General features: G+C 43.2%; 1 protein-coding gene across 1 annotated transcript in view; it reads right to left on the bottom strand.

Annotated features, from left to right (window-relative positions):
• galt (galactose-1-phosphate uridylyltransferase) overlaps positions 1 to 19,229 on the bottom strand; it is a 249,190-nt gene that overhangs the window by 54,348 nt on the left and 175,613 nt on the right. The window contains exon 9 of the mRNA XM_039759657.1: positions 3,897 to 3,980. Coding sequence (XP_039615591.1) covers positions 3,897 to 3,980 — 84 coding nt within the window. The remainder of the gene's footprint in view (positions 1 to 3,896; positions 3,981 to 19,229) is intronic.

Consider the following 19,229-nt stretch of genomic DNA (forward strand, 5'->3'; position numbering starts at 1 on the left):
TCAGCTTTTTGTGGAGCAGTGACTACAGCCTCCCAGACACTCTTCAGAGAGGTGTATTGTTTTTCTCCCCCGTAAATCTAGCGTTTAAGAAGTGCCCACAAGTTCTCGATAGGGTTTAGGTCAGATGAGGAAGGGGCCATGTCATTATTCCTTCATCTTTAAGGCCTTTACTGGCTGGCCACGCAGTGGAGAACTTCGATGCAAGTGATGGAGCATTGGCCAGCATAAAAATCATGGTCTTTTCCTGTATCACTGTTTGAAGAAAGTGTCTTCGAAAAACTGGCAGTAGGTTTGGGAGTTGATTTTGAGTTCATCTTCAATGCAAAAGGTCCAACTAGCTCATCTTTAAAAATACCAGCTCATACCAGTACCCCACCTCCACGTTGGAGTGGAGCTCTGTGCCCATTACTGATCCACAGGTCCATCCATCTGGTCCATCAAGAGTCACTCTCATCTCATCGGTCCATAAAACCTTTGAAAAAATCTGTCTTCAGATATTTCTTGGCCCAGTTTTGACGTTTCAACTTATGTTTCTTGTTCAGTGGTGGTTGGGTTTCAGCCCTCCTTACCTTGGCCATGTCTTTGAGCACTGAACACCTTGTACTTCTGGGCACTCCAGGTAGGTTGCAGCTCTGGAATATGAAAGTACTGGAGGATAATGGGTTCCTGGTAGCTTCACGTTTGATTCTTCTCAAATCTTTGGCAGCTAATTTGCATCTTTTGTTCTCAACACGTTTCTTGCAACCCTGTTGACTATTTGCAACAAAATGTTTGATGGTTCTGTGATCACACACCAATATCTTAGCAATTCCAAAAGTGCTGCATCCCTCTGAAAGACTTTTTACAATTTTTGACTTTTCAGAGTCAGTTAAATCTCTTTTTTGGCCCATTTTGCCTGAGGAAAACTAGCTGCCTAATAATTCTGCACACCTTGATATAGGGTGTTGATCTCCTTAGGCCACACCCTCCCTCATTACACAAATACACATCACCTGACGTGCTTAAATCCAATAAGCATTCAAGTTAATACAGCTTGGAGTTGGAATATACGCATAAAAATGATGATATGGTCAAAATACTCACTTGCCTAATAATTGTGCGCACAGTGTAGTTGGACATCAGAGAACATGATTGGACCCATTAAGGAGTAATATCTGTGCGTCTGTGTGTATGTGTGTCAAGTTGTATATACTGTATGCAGACATGGCAACACAAAAATAAATCATTCAGTTCAAATTAAATTTGCTACAGTTATCAATGGTGTAAAAATACTGTACTGCCTTTAAGTAAAATTGCTTCAGTGCAATTTAATCTACAGAGATAATAATTGTATATTGTTTTCTATGTTTTTGCATCTCAACTGCAGAAAGAGAGTACAGGGTTGTCCTCGGGTTACGACACAGTTCTGTTCCTACAACAGTGATGTAACCTGAATTTTGGTGTAATTCAAAACACACCCTAGCCTAAGTCACTTATCTATCCTAACACATTTGCAAACTCATAATCTAGAACATAAAAACACAACTAAGCCACAGAAAAAGGAAAAGGACATAAATATATCACACTGTACATTGTACTGTAGTAACAGAAAAAATTACAAAAAATGAATGATCCTTCTGATCTCTTTACAATGTCTAATTTCACTTCTATCGTGATGGCTTTCCTCTTCTTTGAAGCACTACCATCTGAAGACTCTGACTTTCGTTTAGGATCCATGATAAGGACCACAAAGTCACCAGACAAAGCCACACAAACGGAACACTTGCGCCGTGCGCAACAAAACTAGTTTGCCCACGTAGTCTGTAAGTACGACGCTAACGGTGTAAGCCAAAACACTCATGTCTCAATTTTTTACATTTTTTTATGGGAGTGAGCGTTGGAAACTCGAAACGTTGTATGTCGAAACGTTGTAACCTGAGGACTCCCTGTACACATTTTTTATAACATATGTCACACACGTGTTGTTGGGAGAAAACTTTGTGGCTCACATAAATGTAATTACACTACCAACCAGGGGTTGGCACTATTGCCTAATGCTTCATCTCTTCCTCCCTCTGCAGAAGCAGTGACTGACAGTCACGACGCCAATGACGTCACTTCCAAGTCCCGATCACCTGAACCCGCCTCTTCCTGTGGTCTAAAGTGAAAACTGGCTTTGATGCAGGATTCGATAGAAGATCCGTGTCCGAAAAGACAATTTCTTGTTTTCTTTTTGAAATTCTAATCTGCCAGGCATATGGGGCCCATTATGGTGCCCTAACTCTTTATTTGTTTTCTGTGTTATATTTTACACATCAAAGGATAATTTTCTTTCCTTTCAATATAAGATACTAGCTGTTTAAGCCCATGCTGTAAAAAGCCTGGGCTTCTAGGAACTATTGAAATAGTCAGAAAAAAAAATTGAAATGCAGAGTTGGAGGCTTCGTTTTTGCCGATGTGCTCACCCATCTTGTCTATCAGTGGCTAAGTGAGTTTCTCTCTCGTTTGTCTTTCCTTGGCGGTTTCACTTTGGCGACGGAGTCGCTTTCTTTCAGCTTCATGCTGTAGCCTCGTACTTCTGTCTTCTTCCGACTGGTTAACTTGGGGCCGCCTTGCCGACTCTTTGAGCTTCCTGCTGTAGCCTCGCACTTCCGGGTTGGACAGACAGACAGACACACTTCCACATATAGACGTTTATATATAAGACTAGCTGTGTAAGCCCGTGCTGTAAAAAGCCCGGGGTCCTAGAAACTATTGAAATTGTCAGAAGAAAAATTGAAATGTAGAGATGTCAGGTAATTGTAAGGAACTACTCTGGGCATCTCTCTCCTAGGAGGATTTGTTTTGCCGACGCTTGTGTATTAGCAGCCGGAGGAAAGTAAAATGGATACCATTTCGCCACTTTGTCTTTCTTCAGAGGTTTCATTTTGCTGACATGCTGGCCTTGCTTGTGTTATTAGTGGCTAAGCGAGTTTTCTGTTTCTTTGGAGGTGGAGCCCTTACCCAAACTCCACCTCTCACTTCCGGGACAGACAGACACACGCACTTCCACCTGTAGATGTTTATATACAGTATAAGACTAGTTCTGGTATCTGTCGAAGACAGGTCATGGAATAATATAAAAATATTTGCTGTCTACTGCCCTAAGCGTCCTTCCAGCTCCTTTCTTCTGTATTCTCATGTGTGTTAATGTCACATGTGCGTGTTCCCATAAAGCCAGACCCTCATACTCTCTCATTATGTTTTATACCTTTCTCACCTCCAGACCGTTTTTTTACTTTCCATGTTAGAAGGCAACTCTCTCAAGCAGTCAATAGACAAAATGTACTCAATCACGTTGAGCGCTTTTGGAAGTCATTTTGGATAAAAGTGTCTGCTAAGCAAATAAATGTAAGTGTATTCAGAAAATACAGTAAATGTCACTGTCAAGCAATTTGAAGATGTGGTAAGCAGAGGCAAACTATTCATATTTACGGAAAAGAAAGGTGTGAAGGAGGGAATAAAAATAAGAGTAGAGAAGTTCTGATTTGATATACTTTGTTAATCCCCCTTTTCACACGAGCACAGGGTCAACCTTTGTATGGCACCCCGGAGCAATTTTCAGGTTAAGATCCTTGTTCAAGGGCCCGACAGAGTAGGATCCCTTCTGGCAGTAAGAGGAAGGCTTACTTGCTACCTGTTCTGAAGTTCTGAGAATCTAAAATATGATTTATAAATAAATAATCTCACTCTTTTTCACTGCAAGGCTATCACGACTACAATTCGTGCAAGTATCCAGCAGACGATTCACTTGTTCACAACGGGCATCATTTCAAGCAGGTCCTATCATTTCCACTCTCACAAGTACACTTTGAAAATAAAAAGTCTAATAATCAAAATGACTTTCTTTGATATTTGTTGCATAGTTTGTTTCTTACCGTGCCACCCCATTGAGTATGGAAATGCTATCTCAAACAGATTGTCATATTTTGTTAGCAGTCTTTTCATTATTGAGGCCAAACCTGAAAGAAAATAAGAAAAGCATGTCAGAAAGTCAGTGCTGGCTTTAATGTTCAATTACTGTATGAAAAGGTGCATTTTGGCTAATTTTTCCATGTGTATTATTACATCAAATTATTGATAATTGCCTTCCTTTGATGAGCAGACATACCCAAACTGGGGCACAACATTAGAGTGCTGTGTTTATAAAGAAAGTGGTCACAGTCACATCTGACAAATAATGGGAGAGCAAAAGAAAGCTGTTTCGAGGCATGGCGGGAGGGTACAGTACTTGGCGGCATTTAATTGTCTTAGAAGTAATCAAAGACATTAACAAAAGAGACTCCATTATTCCATGAGTATTTAATTCAAAATTTCACTTATTGGCTGCTTATAGTTCAAAACAGATTTGCTGTGGCCATTACACCAATCAGGAACTGAATGTGCTTCGTACACATTTTCAAAAATTATTTATAAAACTGGCAGTGCGTTGATGTGCTGTTGTCTCACAGCACAAAAGTTCTGGGTTCAAAACTTGGTGAGTGCGCAGCTGACTCCCTCTGCCATGTCTGTTTGAGTTTTCTTTCAGGTACTTGGTTTTATTTCCGACATCCTAAAGGTGTGCTAGGTTAACTAATCACCCAAATCTGTGCCCATGTGGGTGCCCTCCAATAGATTGGTGCCCAGTGCAGATCTGGTTAATGCCTGCCAGTATAGGATCCAGCTCCCGCAACTCCAAACTGCATTAAGCTGTTCTGAACAAGGATGGATGGATAAAAATCTATGAATGCATGTTTGTTCAGCTTACTCTTAACTTTATATAATGTGTTATAACTCCTTTGATGTGAACAGTGTGACAGATAGGGGGTGCTATCGCTTCCTTGAACCCTTGTCCAAGACGCCAGACACCAGATAAAAGTCCAATAGTTGACTTTATTTATCTTCCACAGTGCACAAAGCACCCTCTCCTCCACTATATTTATAAACCACAATACAATAACAATAAACCAATCCACCACTCCCAGATGCGTTGCCACCGTTCCACCCAACTCAGCTCGCCATCTGGGAGCTCCCACAGTCCTTTTATACACCCTGAACCTGAAGTGTTCCCAATCCCCAGTCCATGTGATTCTTTATCACTTCCGGGTCAGGAACAAGTCCTTTTCTTCACTCCGGAAGTACGTCACTTCTGCCATCGCTCTAAATACAAAGAGGACTGTCTGACTTATGTTAGGTAGATTGCCCAGAGGGGACTGGGCGGTCTCGTGGTCTGGAACCCCTACAGATTTTATTTTTTTTCTCCAGCATTTGGAGTTTTTTGTTTTTTCTGTCCACCCTGGCCATCGGACCTTACTTATTCTATGTTAATTAATGTTGACTTATGTTTATTTTTTATTGTGTCTTCTATTTTTCTATTCATTTTGTAAAGCACTTTGAGCTACATTTTTTTGTATAAATATGTGCTATATAAATAAATGTTGATTGATTGATTGATCGCTCTGCCTATGACGCACTTCCGGGTTATAGGGCACATATGACTCTTCGGTCCTCCCTGCAGCTCCCTTTTGCAGCCCCTGTGGTATCCAGCAGGGCTGTGTATAAATACTACATTGTCCATGATTCCCTGCTGGTCTTCGGGGCACCTCCATGCAGCAGGGGGGGCTCCATCTGGCGGCCTGGGGGTATTGGCCGGGATGACAAACCGGCCAAAGACCACAACAGATAATGCCTTTCATTCTTTTCCATGTCCTTAATATTACAGTGGGTGTGAATCCTCTTAAACAGAGTCCTAACACAACTAAACTTAGATAGATAGATAGATAGATAGATAGATAGATAGATAGATAGATAGATAGATAGATAGATAGATAGATAGATAGATAGATAGATAGATAGATACTTTATTAATCCCAAGGGGAAATTCACAAATGCCAGGGGTGTCCAAACTTTTCTCACAGAGAAATATATGAAGGGCTGGGCCACCCACTAGAGGTAAGGTAATGTACATTGCCTCATCTCCTGTGTATTAAGCTAGCAAAATCAATCAAATATATGTAAATTATGCTTCATAATTGAATATGCTTTAAGAAATAACAGCATCACAGCTCTCCATTAATTGGTTTTCATTTCATACCACTGAAATAAGTACGTACATCGGTTTTGGTTAGCGCAGGGAAGCCACCTACCAAATTTCGTGACGATGAAGTCAGCCTTCTACCTAAATGGGAAGTTGGAAAATTAGTGACATTGAAAAGTTCAATATGACGGCCGACAGTGGCGTCATACCATCGAAATAAGTACAGTAATCCCTCGCTATATCGCGCTTCGACTTTCGCGGCTTCACTCTATCGCGGATTTTAAATGTAAGCACATCTAAATATATATCACGGATTTTTCGCTGGTTCGCCACTTTCTGCGGACAATGGGTCTTTTAATTTAGGTTACATGCTTCCTCAGTTTGATTGCCCAGTTGATTTCATACAAGGGACGCTATTGGCGGATGGCTTAGAAGCTACCCAATCAGAGCATGTATTACATATTAACTAAAACTCCTCAATGCTAAAAGATATGCTTCCATGCACTGGTGAGGCTTGTTTTGTTTGCTTCTCTCCGTCCTCTCTCTGCCCTGCGGAGGGTGTGAGCAGAGGGGCTGTTTACACAGTGGCTCTTTGCCTAGAAGATAGGACGTTAGGGCTCCTCTACAAAATGCCGCTTTATCTAGATTGTGCTTCTGTATACTTAAAAGTACGTATTGAGGCTTTTTGATTGTTTGCTTTTCTTAGCGTATTGATTTTTGATTGTTTGCTCTCTCTGACATTATCTGCTCTTCACGGTGCTCCTTTGAAGATAAGATATGTTTGCATTCTTTTAATTGTGAGAAAGAACTGCCATCTCTGTCTTGTCATGAAGCACAGTTTAAACGTTTGACTAAAGGGTGTTATTTCATGTCTAGATAATGTTATTATTATTAGATAATGTTAACAGTGTGGGAGAGTTTATAAGGGCTTAAAATATATAAAAATAACCATACAAACATATGGTTTCTACTTCGCGGAAATTCATTTATCGCGGCAGAGTCTGGAACGGATTAACCGCGATAAACGAGGGTTGACTGTACGTACATCGGTTTCGGTTAGTGCAAGGAAGCCGCCTACCAAATTTCGTGAAGATGGGGCCATGGATAAGAAAGTTCAACATGGTGGACGTTGTCGACCATTATCGACCGTTATGACTGTTACGTGTAGAATTTCGAAATGAAACCTCCTTAACTTTTGTAAGTAAGCTGTAAGGAATAAGCCTGCCAAATTTCAGCCTTCTGCCTACTCGGGAAGTTGGAGAATTAGTGATGAGTCAGTGAGTGAGTGAATGAGTCAGTGAGGGCTTTGCCTTTTATTAGTATAGATAAAGTGCTCTCATCACATGCAATCGAGTAAAAATCAAAAGCACGAGCTTTATCTGACCCTTGATGTTTTAAGTTAGCTGACAAATCTTCAACTCGTCACACAACTGCGTTTCTGGACAAGCGAACGTTGTTGAATTCCTGTATTTTCTCCGGGCACATTATTCCTGCGACTTTAGTGAGGCACTGTTGTATGAAGTCACCATCTGAGAAAGGTTTCCCGTGACGGCCAGTGAGTTGCGCTACCTCGTAACTGGCTAATGTGGCATTTTCTTGTGTTTTATTAGCAAAGAAAAAATACTATTGTTAAGCTAGCAGACTAGCTGCCATTTGCTTAACTTTCTGTTCTCCCTCGGCACCAGTGTAGGACGTGTAGGTTGGATGTTTGGTTTGGTAGTGTCGACACACATTATACTCTTTCATCACTGCAATAGTTTCATTGCAAATCAAATAGACACACTTGCCCTTGACAGCTCTACACCCTGACCAGGATCCTGGAGGGGGCATGGGAGTTTGCCCAACCAGTCCACATGTGTTTTGTGGATTTGGAGAAGGCATTCGACCGTGTCCCTCGAAGCATCCTGTGGGGTGTGCTCCAAGAGTACGGGGTACAAGGCTCATTGTTACAAGCCATTCAGTCCCTGTACAGGAGGAGCAGGAGCTTGGTCTGCATTGCCAGTAATAAGTCAAACTCGTTTCCTGTTGAGGCTGAACTCCGCCAGCGCTGCCCTTTGTGATTCTTTATCACAGAATTTGTCACCGATTCTGTTCAAAAGTTTTATGGACAGAATTTCTTTATGCAGCCAAGGAGCGGAGAGGTTTTTGCGGATTTGCGAATGATGTGGTTCTGTTGGCTTCATCGGACAGTGACCTCCATCCCTCACTGGAGTGGTTCGCAGCCGAGTGTGAAGCGGCAGGGTTGAGAGTCAGCACCTCTAAATCTGAGGCCAAGTTTCTCAGCCGGAAAAGGGTGGAATGCTCTCTCCGGGTTGGGAACACATTACTGCCTCAAGTGTAGAAGTTCAAGTATCTCGGGGTCTTGTTCACAAGTGAGGGAAGAATGGAGCGGGAGGTTGACAAACGGATCGGTGCGGTATCCACAGTAATGCGGGCTCTGCAACGGTCCATCGTGGTGAAGAGAGAGCTGAGCCAAAAGGCGAGGCTGTCGATTTACCAGTCGATCTACGTTCCTACCCACACCTATGGCCACAGGCTTTGGGTAGTGACTGAAAGAGCAAGATCGCAGATACAAGCGGCCGAAATAAGTTTTCTCCCCAGGGTGGCTGGACTTTCCCTTAGAGATAGGGTGAGGAGTTCAGTTATCCAGGAGAGACTCGGAGTGGAGTTGCTGCTCCTCCGCAGCTGAGGTGGTTTGGGCATCTGGTCAGTATGCCCCCTGGACGCCTCCCTGGGGGGGTGTTCCGGGCATGTCCCACTGGGAAAAGGCCACAGGGCAGACCCAGGACACGCTGGAGGGATTATATCTCCCGGCTGGCCTGAGAACACCTCGGGGTCCTCCCAAAGGAGCTGGGGAGAGGGAGGTCTGGGCATCCCTGCTTAGGCTGCTGCCCCCGCGACCCAACCTCGGATAAGCGGTGGATAATGGATGGATGCATGGCCCTTGACTTCTAGGAAGAAATATTCATTTTCCCCACCGTGTCTGAAATTTTCTACACTCACTTGCTATTGTGCGTTCCTTTGGTTCTGCCATTTTTGATCACTTGTAGCAAAATTGTTCTTTGGTTGTGCTTGTTTGTGAAGACGCTGCCTTGATCAAAACAGTAGCTCTGCCTTGTGTTTAACCTAAGAAGTACAATACAGTTAAGAACAAGTTTCGTGTGTGTGCCATATTTCATTATATTTTTAGAATTTGCTGTGGGCCAATTAAAAAAGGACCACAGCCCGCAGTTGGCCCACGGGCTGGAGTTTGGACACCCCTGGCTTATGCGATGAGGGGCAGTTGCTAGAAGTGTGTCATATTTGGTCCACATGACATTCCTTGTGATAAACACTTGTAATCAAAGTGGGGTTGCAAAGAATGTTAGGCAGACAAAATATGACACCTTTCTAGCAATTTTCTAGTAATTCAGAAGGATTTACACCCACTGTAATACAAAGGAAACGAGAAAGAATGAAAGATAATATCTTTTCCATCTGTTCACATCAAATGGCTATCCCAAGAGATTTATCAAACAATGCCTACATAGGAGACACCCCAGATCTCCGCAAACTTGATCACAGGCTTATCTATTGCAGTGATATATCTGAATGTACAGCGCACATCCTCTCCAGATCAGGCATCAAAATAACACAGAAACCGGCAAACACTGGACGAAGGTCTCTTGAGCACGGCCATCAGCAGTGTATCTATTTGCGGAGAGAGTGTCAACTTCATCGAGAGATTTACTTACCTCGGCAGTGACATTCATGTCTCTGGTGACTCTTCCCATGAAGTCAGTAGACAGATTGGGAGAGCACGGGGGGTCATGAGGTCGCTGGAAAGGGGTGTGTGGCGCTCCCGATATCTCTACAAAAGGACGGAAGTCCAAGTCTTTAGAGTCCTGGTGCTTCTTGTCTTGCTATATGGTGGTGAGACATGGATGCTATCCAGTGACCTGAGACAAAGACTGGACTCCTTTGGTACTGTGTCTCTCCGGAAAATCCTTGGGTACTTTTGTTTGGACTTTGTGTCAAATGAGAGGTTGCTCATGGAGTCCTGAATGAGGCACATCACCTGCATTGTGAGGGCGCGTCAGTTACGGCACTTAGGCCATGTTGGCTTGTTTCCCCGAGGGTGATCCGGCTCATAAGATCCTCATTGTTGGGGACCCAGGTGGCAGGACCAGGCCAAGGGGTCGCCCACGTAACACCTGGCTGCAGCAGATTGAGGGTCATTTCCGGAGGGTGGGACTAGACCGCGTGTCTGCCTGGGGGGGTTGCCAACCGGGATCCCAAGCTGTTTCGTCATGCAGTGGGTGCAGCAACGAACTGTACCAGCGCATGCTCCCCAACTTGACTTGACTCGTGTCCATCTCTCACACGATTACAAGTGAACCACTGGGGCTAGACTCTTGATCAAAACCTTATAACATGATAATTTGCTGGTCAAGGAAAAAATTGGGTAGCGGCAACCTCCGCAAAGTTATTGGGATTTGTGCCTTAATTACGGCAAACTGCCAGAGAGGGTGACATGACAGAAAGAAAAAAGAACAGTGGCAACATCTGCTGAACATGTAGCACACTGCTAAGGCCACTCTTAGAAAGAAGAAGAAGAAGAACAGCAACTCCGTCAGCTGAATGTCAAGTACAGGATACAGAATTCACTTGCGATAAACATCGACAACACACTGAAGAACATACCATAAAGCCAGAGGTAAGCCTGAATATCGAGCCATGGCGCAGCTGGACAATACTATGGCTCACGACTAAAAGAGACAAATATATGTCGACAAATGAGGAGAGATTGTCAAATACTTACACACATTTAATGCGAGTTGTAAAAGGGCTTAGGCGTTTTTACTGAAATATATCTGACATTCCACAAATAAGAGTATAATATAAATCAAAAGTTGTTAGGAGCACTCATCCTCAAGGACTACTGTGATAGTCTGGGGTCTATCACATTACCAACTTGGCAGCTAATCTCACTCATTTTGGAGAGTCCCGTGTGACTGCAGCCGTTCCACTTCACAATGTTTAACAAACTTTTAAGTCGAACTCACATTTTATGCAAATAGATTCCATCTGGCTAGTCTACAAAACACGTCAGTCTTTCTTGGGTACACCAATATGTCTATTATCAAATCCTCAGAATCCAGCTCAGAGTCATGGGATGTCCAGAGCAAATGATTGCAACATCAGCGTGCTTATATAACATACACACCCCGATGTACTCATAAAGGTGAGTTTAAAGTTGCGCCCAGTAATTGAATATGCATATCTTTGAGATTTAAGGGAACCTGGACTGTCCAGAGAAAAAAAAAAACCCACACAGACATGGGGAAGAACAAGCAAACTCCATGCAGACAATGACCCGACACAGATTTCAAATCCAAGAGCCGGGACGAGTGAGGTACCAGTGCTAACTACTGCACCACCATATCAACTCTCATGCGACAATATTGTCCCGACTTGTAAACTGTTTGCTTTCACATACAAAATGTCTGACTTTAAAACACTACCTCCTGTTTCCACTGTAATAATAAAATGGCTTGGATTTAAAATGGACATTCGAAACCTTAAGGGAATGCTATAAATATTTTAACATGCCAATTATCACAATGAAATAAAGGTTTGCTTCCCAAAACAGTAATTTAATTCTAGTTCTATTTCATCATTATGGCTATTCGCTAAACCAAACACAAAGTATGATGGATTTGCATAAATCTATAACAAACAACGGATTGTTTAAACCAATATGAAGAACATCAATGGCTAAATAAATTGAATCCCTTTCTTGAATAAACAGCCCACAAGTTCAAACAAAACGAGTACACATTTCATTGTGTTTTCGATTTCAACGGTCGATCAATTTTTAATTCCGGCTTTCCATCTTTACCCTGATCACATATTAAAAACTGAGTAACACTGATGGTAGGAGAGCAGTAGAACTGTCACAATTTATGATGTGTGCCACATATCTCTTAAAAAATACATTTATAGCCGGCTGACAAAAAGAGTACAGGGGCATTCTGGTCTAGCGGATAAGGAGTTGAACTGTAAAGCGTAGGGTCAAAGGGTCAGTTCTCACAATTGAATGGCCAGCTCTGTGTCTCCGGGTGATTCACTTAATTTATCTGGTCTCTTACCGAACAAATATGGGCCTCTGAAAAGTGCCTTATAAATTTATTTAGAAAATACAATGTCTAATCATTTCAGTTTGCCCCAGGCGGATTCCAATCACGTTCTGGACACATCCCAAGAAGAATAAAAGTAATGTGGAAGAAAAATGAGACTTAGGGGTCACATAGTCCTTTAAGGGTAAAATGTTTCTTGTGCATAATGTGTTTTGCCTTCCACATTACAAACATAACATCTATCTTAGAAGTAGTATAAAGGGTTAATAAGAATAATCTAAGCAAGTCAGGAGATCTAATAATGGTCAAGAGAACAACAAAGAACAAGAAGGTTCTGGGAGATGGTTCAAGAAGTTGGCCGACTATCATGTACCCACATGTCACACACACAAAAACTCAAGAAGTATTGGAAAGTATTGTAAGGACCACGAATACAGTAAAACGAGAGGGTATGGAAGCTGGTTGTGCTCTCTGCTGGAAACATCTCATGTCTCTTGATCCAATCAGAGTGCATGCAAGCTAGTGAACCAATCAGAGTAAGCAATAATTCAGCACTGTTATGCAATTTCATTTATCTGTTAAGAATGACCCCCCTGACTCTGTTCTGTGACCATTTTGCTGACAACCCTCACCCAGGGCACTCTCCCCTAGTAGATGGCTGTTAGCAGGATTCTGAAGAGAAAATTAAAGACGCAATGGACAAGCTTCCTCCTGTCTGGCTTCTGTCTCGTGTGGCGGACAGCTGAGACCCATGCCCGGCCAGGACGCCCCTTTGACACTAGATCTGGGGGAGCAGCCATGGGATCCATGCTATGTCCTCCAGAACACTTGGTGGTAGACCCCTCCTGGGTTGCATTGGGGCCACTATCCTGAAACACTGGAGCTCATCCCTGTTCGCTGGGCTCCGTGGCCACTGGCAGGGGGAGCTGCAAGGCTTACAGAGCCCGTGTGGGTGGTAACGCAGCCACACCCGGAAGTGCAGCCAAATTTAGGTTAATTGCCACCTGAAGCACTTCCGGGTGGGCTATGAAGGGAGCCTGCGGCCACTACTCAGTGCGCCAGAGTTGGGAGGAGGAGGACGAAGCTGCCTGGGAGGAGTGGAGGAAAGAAGAGTGTGTTGGTGTTTTTGTTTGGTGTGTTTTGGGACTGTGTTGTGTCTGTGGGTACGGGGAAGATGTAGCCCACAAATGAAGGAAAATAAAAAGTTTATTTTCATTTTCATCTGTGCCTTCGGTGTCAACCTGTGTCGGGTCGGCGCCAACCCAGCGCTTCTGCCACACTCAAAAAGGTCCTAGTTGAGGAGAAGACTTCGTTCTTTAGTATATTTCTAACTTAATTTTTATTACAGCAAACGCACTACTATTTGTGAAAAATGCTCATGCTTTTTTGGAAAGAAGATCAACGTTATTAGGTCATCGGCCATACTGTCTGCTCAGGATCCATCTTTTCCAGTAGTGTGTTCTGCTGCCTTTGACCACTTTAGAGGCCATGTCATGGTGTTTGTTATCTGATTTGGTGCAATGCCTCCATCCTATTAATCACCCCTTGAATAGCATCACCTCTCGATTGCTCAACCCTAAGCTAACCGCCATCTATCCTCAGCTTGATTCACTACAAGTACCGTGTCGCAATGGTTTCCCTCCAGTGTACCCCCCCTCAGGCAATTTTATGAGTGAATGCCCAGTCGCCAGTTCCATATGGTGCATTCGGTACGCCGCATGGGTACGTACATGTGAATGACAATGATTAGATGTTCTTCTTGCAAAGACATTCTGGTGTGTGACCAGACCATAGTGTGTGTATCTATATATTTATGTATTTATTTACTTATTTAAAGAGCTTCTATTAAAAGACACATTTCCCCTCTTTCTTTGTTTCCTATTATATATATATATCCATTCATCCATTATTTAACCCGCTATATCCTAACTACAGGGTCAAGAGGGTCTGCTGGAGCCAATCTCAGCCAACACAGGGTGCAAGGTAGGAAACAAACCCTGGGCAGGGCACCAGCCCACCACAGGGCGTGTGCACACGCACACACACCAAGCACACATTAGGGACAATTTAAGATCGCCAATGCCCGGGAAGCGAACCAGGGTCTCCTAACTGCGAGGCAGCAGCGTTACCCACTGCGCCACCATGACGCCCATGAGATCAGAAAGAAATCAAATGCAGACACTTTCTTTTGCCTCCTCTTTCCCCCGTGAAACAAATACCCCAGTGCCCTCACAAGAGTCTTCCTCTTCAGCAAAGTCGCATAATGGGCTCAGATTTTCCAAGTAGTGTGCTGGCAATATTTTTTTTCTAATATGAAAGATGTTCATTGTGGGCTCATTAATCGATGGTGAAATGTATGGACATTTGTTTGTGGAAGTAAAACACTTTACGTTGATTATAAAACTGTAGTCCTTGTTTCAGAATAATATGATTAGTTACTCAAATGTATATTGCTGCGCTCATTCTGGAAGAAAGGGCTTGCAGTGTGGCATTGTGGGTAAAACGTTGGACTTCAAACCCTGAGACTGTGGGATTAAATCTGGTTACTGACACTACGTGACCACAACAAAGTCACTTCACCTGCCTGTGCTCCAAGTGAAGAAAACAAAAGAAATGGAACCAATCGTATCTTGTACGTCACCTCAGATAAAGGCACCAGGCCAATAATAGGTCAAAAAAACATGAAGTCTTGAAGACTAGCAGAATGAGATCTCACATCATGTCACACGCTTTTCAAACCAAATTCCCAGCTTTGACTCCTTTTACCTCAGTTGTGTCTCATGTCACCTTTTTGTTTAAAGCTATTTATTTTATTCTAGGAGAAACATCTGTGACCGAGTTGATTCTTGAATGAACCCTAAATGAGAAGCTCTTTGAAGCCTCATGAGCCATCAAAGATTAACCTTTGAGCAGTAACATTTCTCCTACGGGGGCAACACAATAAAGTGTGGAGAAAGTGAAAGGGTTTGAATACTTTCTGAATCCACTGTACATGTTAAATATTCTTAAACTAAAATGACGAGCAACTGTCAGTTTTAAGAAAAACGTAAAGGTTTCTGTATTTTAATGTACTTACAGTCTATTGCTTATCCTGAATTTGACTACAGTCTAACAGGTTAAGGAACTCCCTCAGGGTCAAACCGCAAGCCCGTGCTGAGCATTGATCCAGGATAACGGTGCTTTGCAGTCAATCATCTCAGCTTCCCTGCCCAACTGCCAACACAACGCACACACTTTTTTACTTTGCCGCCGCAGCAGCCTTTTCTGAATGCTCTCTCCAATAAATAGTTCAAGATCTGGAAAGACATATTTTTTTTATATGTCAAAAAGATGGCAATCAATAGCGCAAATGAACCCGATGCATGCTGAATGTGACACGATAAATTCATTTACAAGCAGATGGCACCCAAGTATGCAGGGTCAGGGATCTAATTTTGCATTTTAATCTCCAGTCCTTTTCCGAATGCAATCTCCAGTAGTATGAAAGCACAGGGACCTCTCAAAAAATCCAATCATTTTTCTTTGCCTTTCCTATCTCTATGCAAATAAAGGAGTAGGGTCTGCTGTTTCATCTTTAGTTTGTCCATAAATACTTTTATTTGAGGCATATTTGGGCTACAAATGTATTAATACATAAATATAACCTGTTTGAGTTTGTTCACTTGAGGCGTTTTACTTCATATAAAAAAAATAATAATAATAATTCATTTAAAGCCGAATCACTGATTCACCTTTGCGAGATCCATAAAAGAATTCAGACAAACGACATTCAATTTATATAACACCCTGATATACTGAATGTTTTGCAAATACGGATCAATTATACAATTATTTAGTGTGATATAGTATTTCTGCAGCTCTAAACGTTTGGACAGTTTTTAAATAAATAATCGCCACACTTGCGGCTTTAAGGAGGGGGCGTGAGAGTGTGGCAGAAGCGGTTCCTGGGTGCGATGCGGGTGTTTCTGCACTGGGGTGTGGGATCGCCCGTGTCTGTAATTGATGCCAGGAGCTGCTAATCACCACCCCTGTGGAAAAAGGAGACGTGCGAGTGCGAAAGGGGGAGAGAGAGCAGAGGTTAGAAGAGGAGGAGGAGAAGGATAAGGAGAAGGAAAAGATGAGGTGAAGAGTCACAGGTAGAAGACACTATCGTGAAAACTCCGAAGCTGGGATCAAGTGCAGGTGCTTTTTTATTGTGATCTGGCTCAGGAGTGCCACCTGCTGTCTGCACAGTCTATGGAGGTTTGCTTGATTGAGGTATGCTGTTCTCAGGTCCCTCCCAAGGTTTTGAAGGAAGACGACTTTAAGGTCTCTGTCAAGTTGGCCAGGTATGATGTCTGGGCCCTGTTGGACTCTGGCATGACCTCTGTGTGGTCCGCCAAGATTCCCTGCATGACCACAGAATGGGTGAATATTCGTTGAAGAAGAAGAAGAAGAAGCCACCATTACTCAGGGAGCCAGAGTCAGGAGGAGGTGGATAAAGCTTGCAGAGAGAGGAGTGGAGGTGGAGAAAGAAGGAAGAGGAATGGCTTTTGTGCAGGACTGTATTTGGTGCTTTAAGTACTGTGATGTTGGCTCGCCACTGACAAGGATTGTTAGAAAGAAAGTCGGCTTGGAGATTGAACCTGATTTGTCCATTAAAGATGGGGACAATGCCTCAATTGAGTTTCTGGGACAGCTGGAGTGTTCTTTGCAACAGATGCTGGCACCTTCAACCTCATTAGATGAGGCTTCTGCGGGGAGCTTGGGCGAAACATTGGCTGGGGAAGAGGGGGCTACTTCCCCGTCTATGACATACAGACAGAGTTTGCACACTTGCAATGAGCTGAACGGTTTTAGTGTGCAGCGCAGTTGGGAGGGTTGTCAATCGCCCATTGGGGGGTGCTGAGGTCCCACTATATATATATATATATATATATATATATATATATATATATATATATATATATATATATATTGTGAACACTGGCCCGGACACAGACAGACGGACATCGTAAGTTCACCCAACACACTTTTATTTACAATATTTACAATTATATTTTCAGTGCACTACCCAGTGCCTTCTGCACCGTTCCCCCAAAAGTCCAGGCCTCACAGTCCTTGTGCCGTTCTCCTGGCCGCCTCCAGTCCTCTCTCCAGCTCTGTCTACTACCGCCCGACATCCACCAATGACTGGAGGGAGGCGGCCCTTCTTATAGGAACCCAGATGGGCTACAGCTGCTTCCCGGCAATCAGTCTTAGCCACACCCCAGTGTGGCGGAAGTGCCGGCTGCGCACCCGGAAGCCGTCTTGGTGTTCCCCGTCGTCTTCCCCCCAGCACTTCCTGGTGTGGCGGAAGTGCTGGGCTCCAGGGTTCCTCAGGCACCTGGGCGCCGCCTGGCGGCGGCCACAGGCCCCTACAGGGTTGGGCTTCCAAGCCCTCTACCCGTGGCCCCCAACATAACCAGGACGGACGGCCCCTCGCGGTCTGGAGGAGGCACAAGCGTCCCGGCCGGGGACCACTATATATATATATATATATATATATATATATATATATATATATATATATATATATATATATACATACAGTACCTCGGTATACGTCTGCTTTGGAATAAGTCCAACTTGGTATACGTCCTGTTTGGACACACAAAATTTTGATTGGTATACGACCTTTGTTTGGAATACGACTCGCGTGCTAACCTTGTTTACCTCTCTCGAGACAAAGACACGACTGCCCACGAGCGTTAGTGCGCCAGTTGCTAGCATTCAGTGAACAACCCGCGCTATAACTCTCTTTGAACTTTCATGTGTGTGATATAGCGGGTCCACAGCTCCTGTCAAAGTCCAGCTTTAAAATAAATAATCACCGCGCTCGCAGCTTGGTGAGGGGGCATGGTGGTTATGTGGCTGAAGGTTGTCAGGACGATTAGCAATATGGGGGCGTCTCTCACCAAAGTGCACTTGTGAGGGACCGTCCGCATTAATGATTGTTCCGGGGGCTGCTTATCTTGATAAACAGAAGCGAGTCAGCTAGAAGGGGAGTAAAAAGAAAAAAGACGGAGGTTGAGTGAGTGAGAGAGAGGGCTGCTTATCTTGATAAACAGAAGCGAGTTGGCTTGAAGGGAGTAAAAGAAAGAACGAGAGGGTGAGTGAGAGAGAGAGAGAGAACAGAAGCACGAGTTGGCTTGAAGGGGAGTAAAAGAAAGAGAGCGGCGAGCACATGGAATAAGTGGCTGAAGCAGGCAGTGCGAAGGTCAGCTGCAAGTAGCGCGACTCCCCAGTTGGGAAGCAGGCACCGGGCTTCTTGTTTTTATTTTAAAGAATGCTTCCTGCTTTTAACTTCGTTGTTTTTAAGAAGACTTTTTCTATTGTTTTTAACCTCCACATTTCACTTCTGATTTTATGGATTATTTATTGGAACTTTGGAGACTGCACTTTAATTTGAACACCTTGTTTTGTTAATTGTTTTAATAAAAGCACTTTGCACTTTTTCACCATCGCCTTGCTTTGTTGTTACCGATGAGGTTAGCAGCGAGGCACATTACCGACGGTGTAGGATTCAAGGGCTCCCCGGCAGCAAATGGGAGCGTACAGCAAACCTGCATCGTCACAACGTGATTTTGTGTTTTTTTCATGTAAATTTGAATCGATTGTTGAAAAGTATGAAGGTGGCATGCGTATCCGGGACATGGCTGTTGCATACCGTTTGCCGAGAACGACGGTATCTACGATTGTGAAAAACAAAGATGTCATTAAAAAGTAAAGTGAGGTAAAATTTTCATTTATTTCACCTAATTGCTTTTGTATTTATGTATTTTAGTATTAAGTAGTGTTTAAATTATTTTATATAACCCCATCAATGTTTGATATGCCAATAGCAATAGGATTTTTTTTCATGGGAACGGATTAATCATTTTCCCATTATTTCTTATAGGAAAAATTTGTTTGGTATATGTCCTGTTTGGTATAAGTCAAAGGGTCTGGAACGGATTAAGGACGTATACCGAGGTTCCACTGTGTGTATATATATATATATATATATATATATATATATATATATATATATATATTCTACAGACAAAGAAATTTTT

This window comes from Polypterus senegalus, chromosome 7 (genome assembly GCF_016835505.1).
Source record: "Polypterus senegalus isolate Bchr_013 chromosome 7, ASM1683550v1, whole genome shotgun sequence".
NCBI lineage: Eukaryota > Metazoa > Chordata > Cladistia > Polypteriformes > Polypteridae > Polypterus > Polypterus senegalus.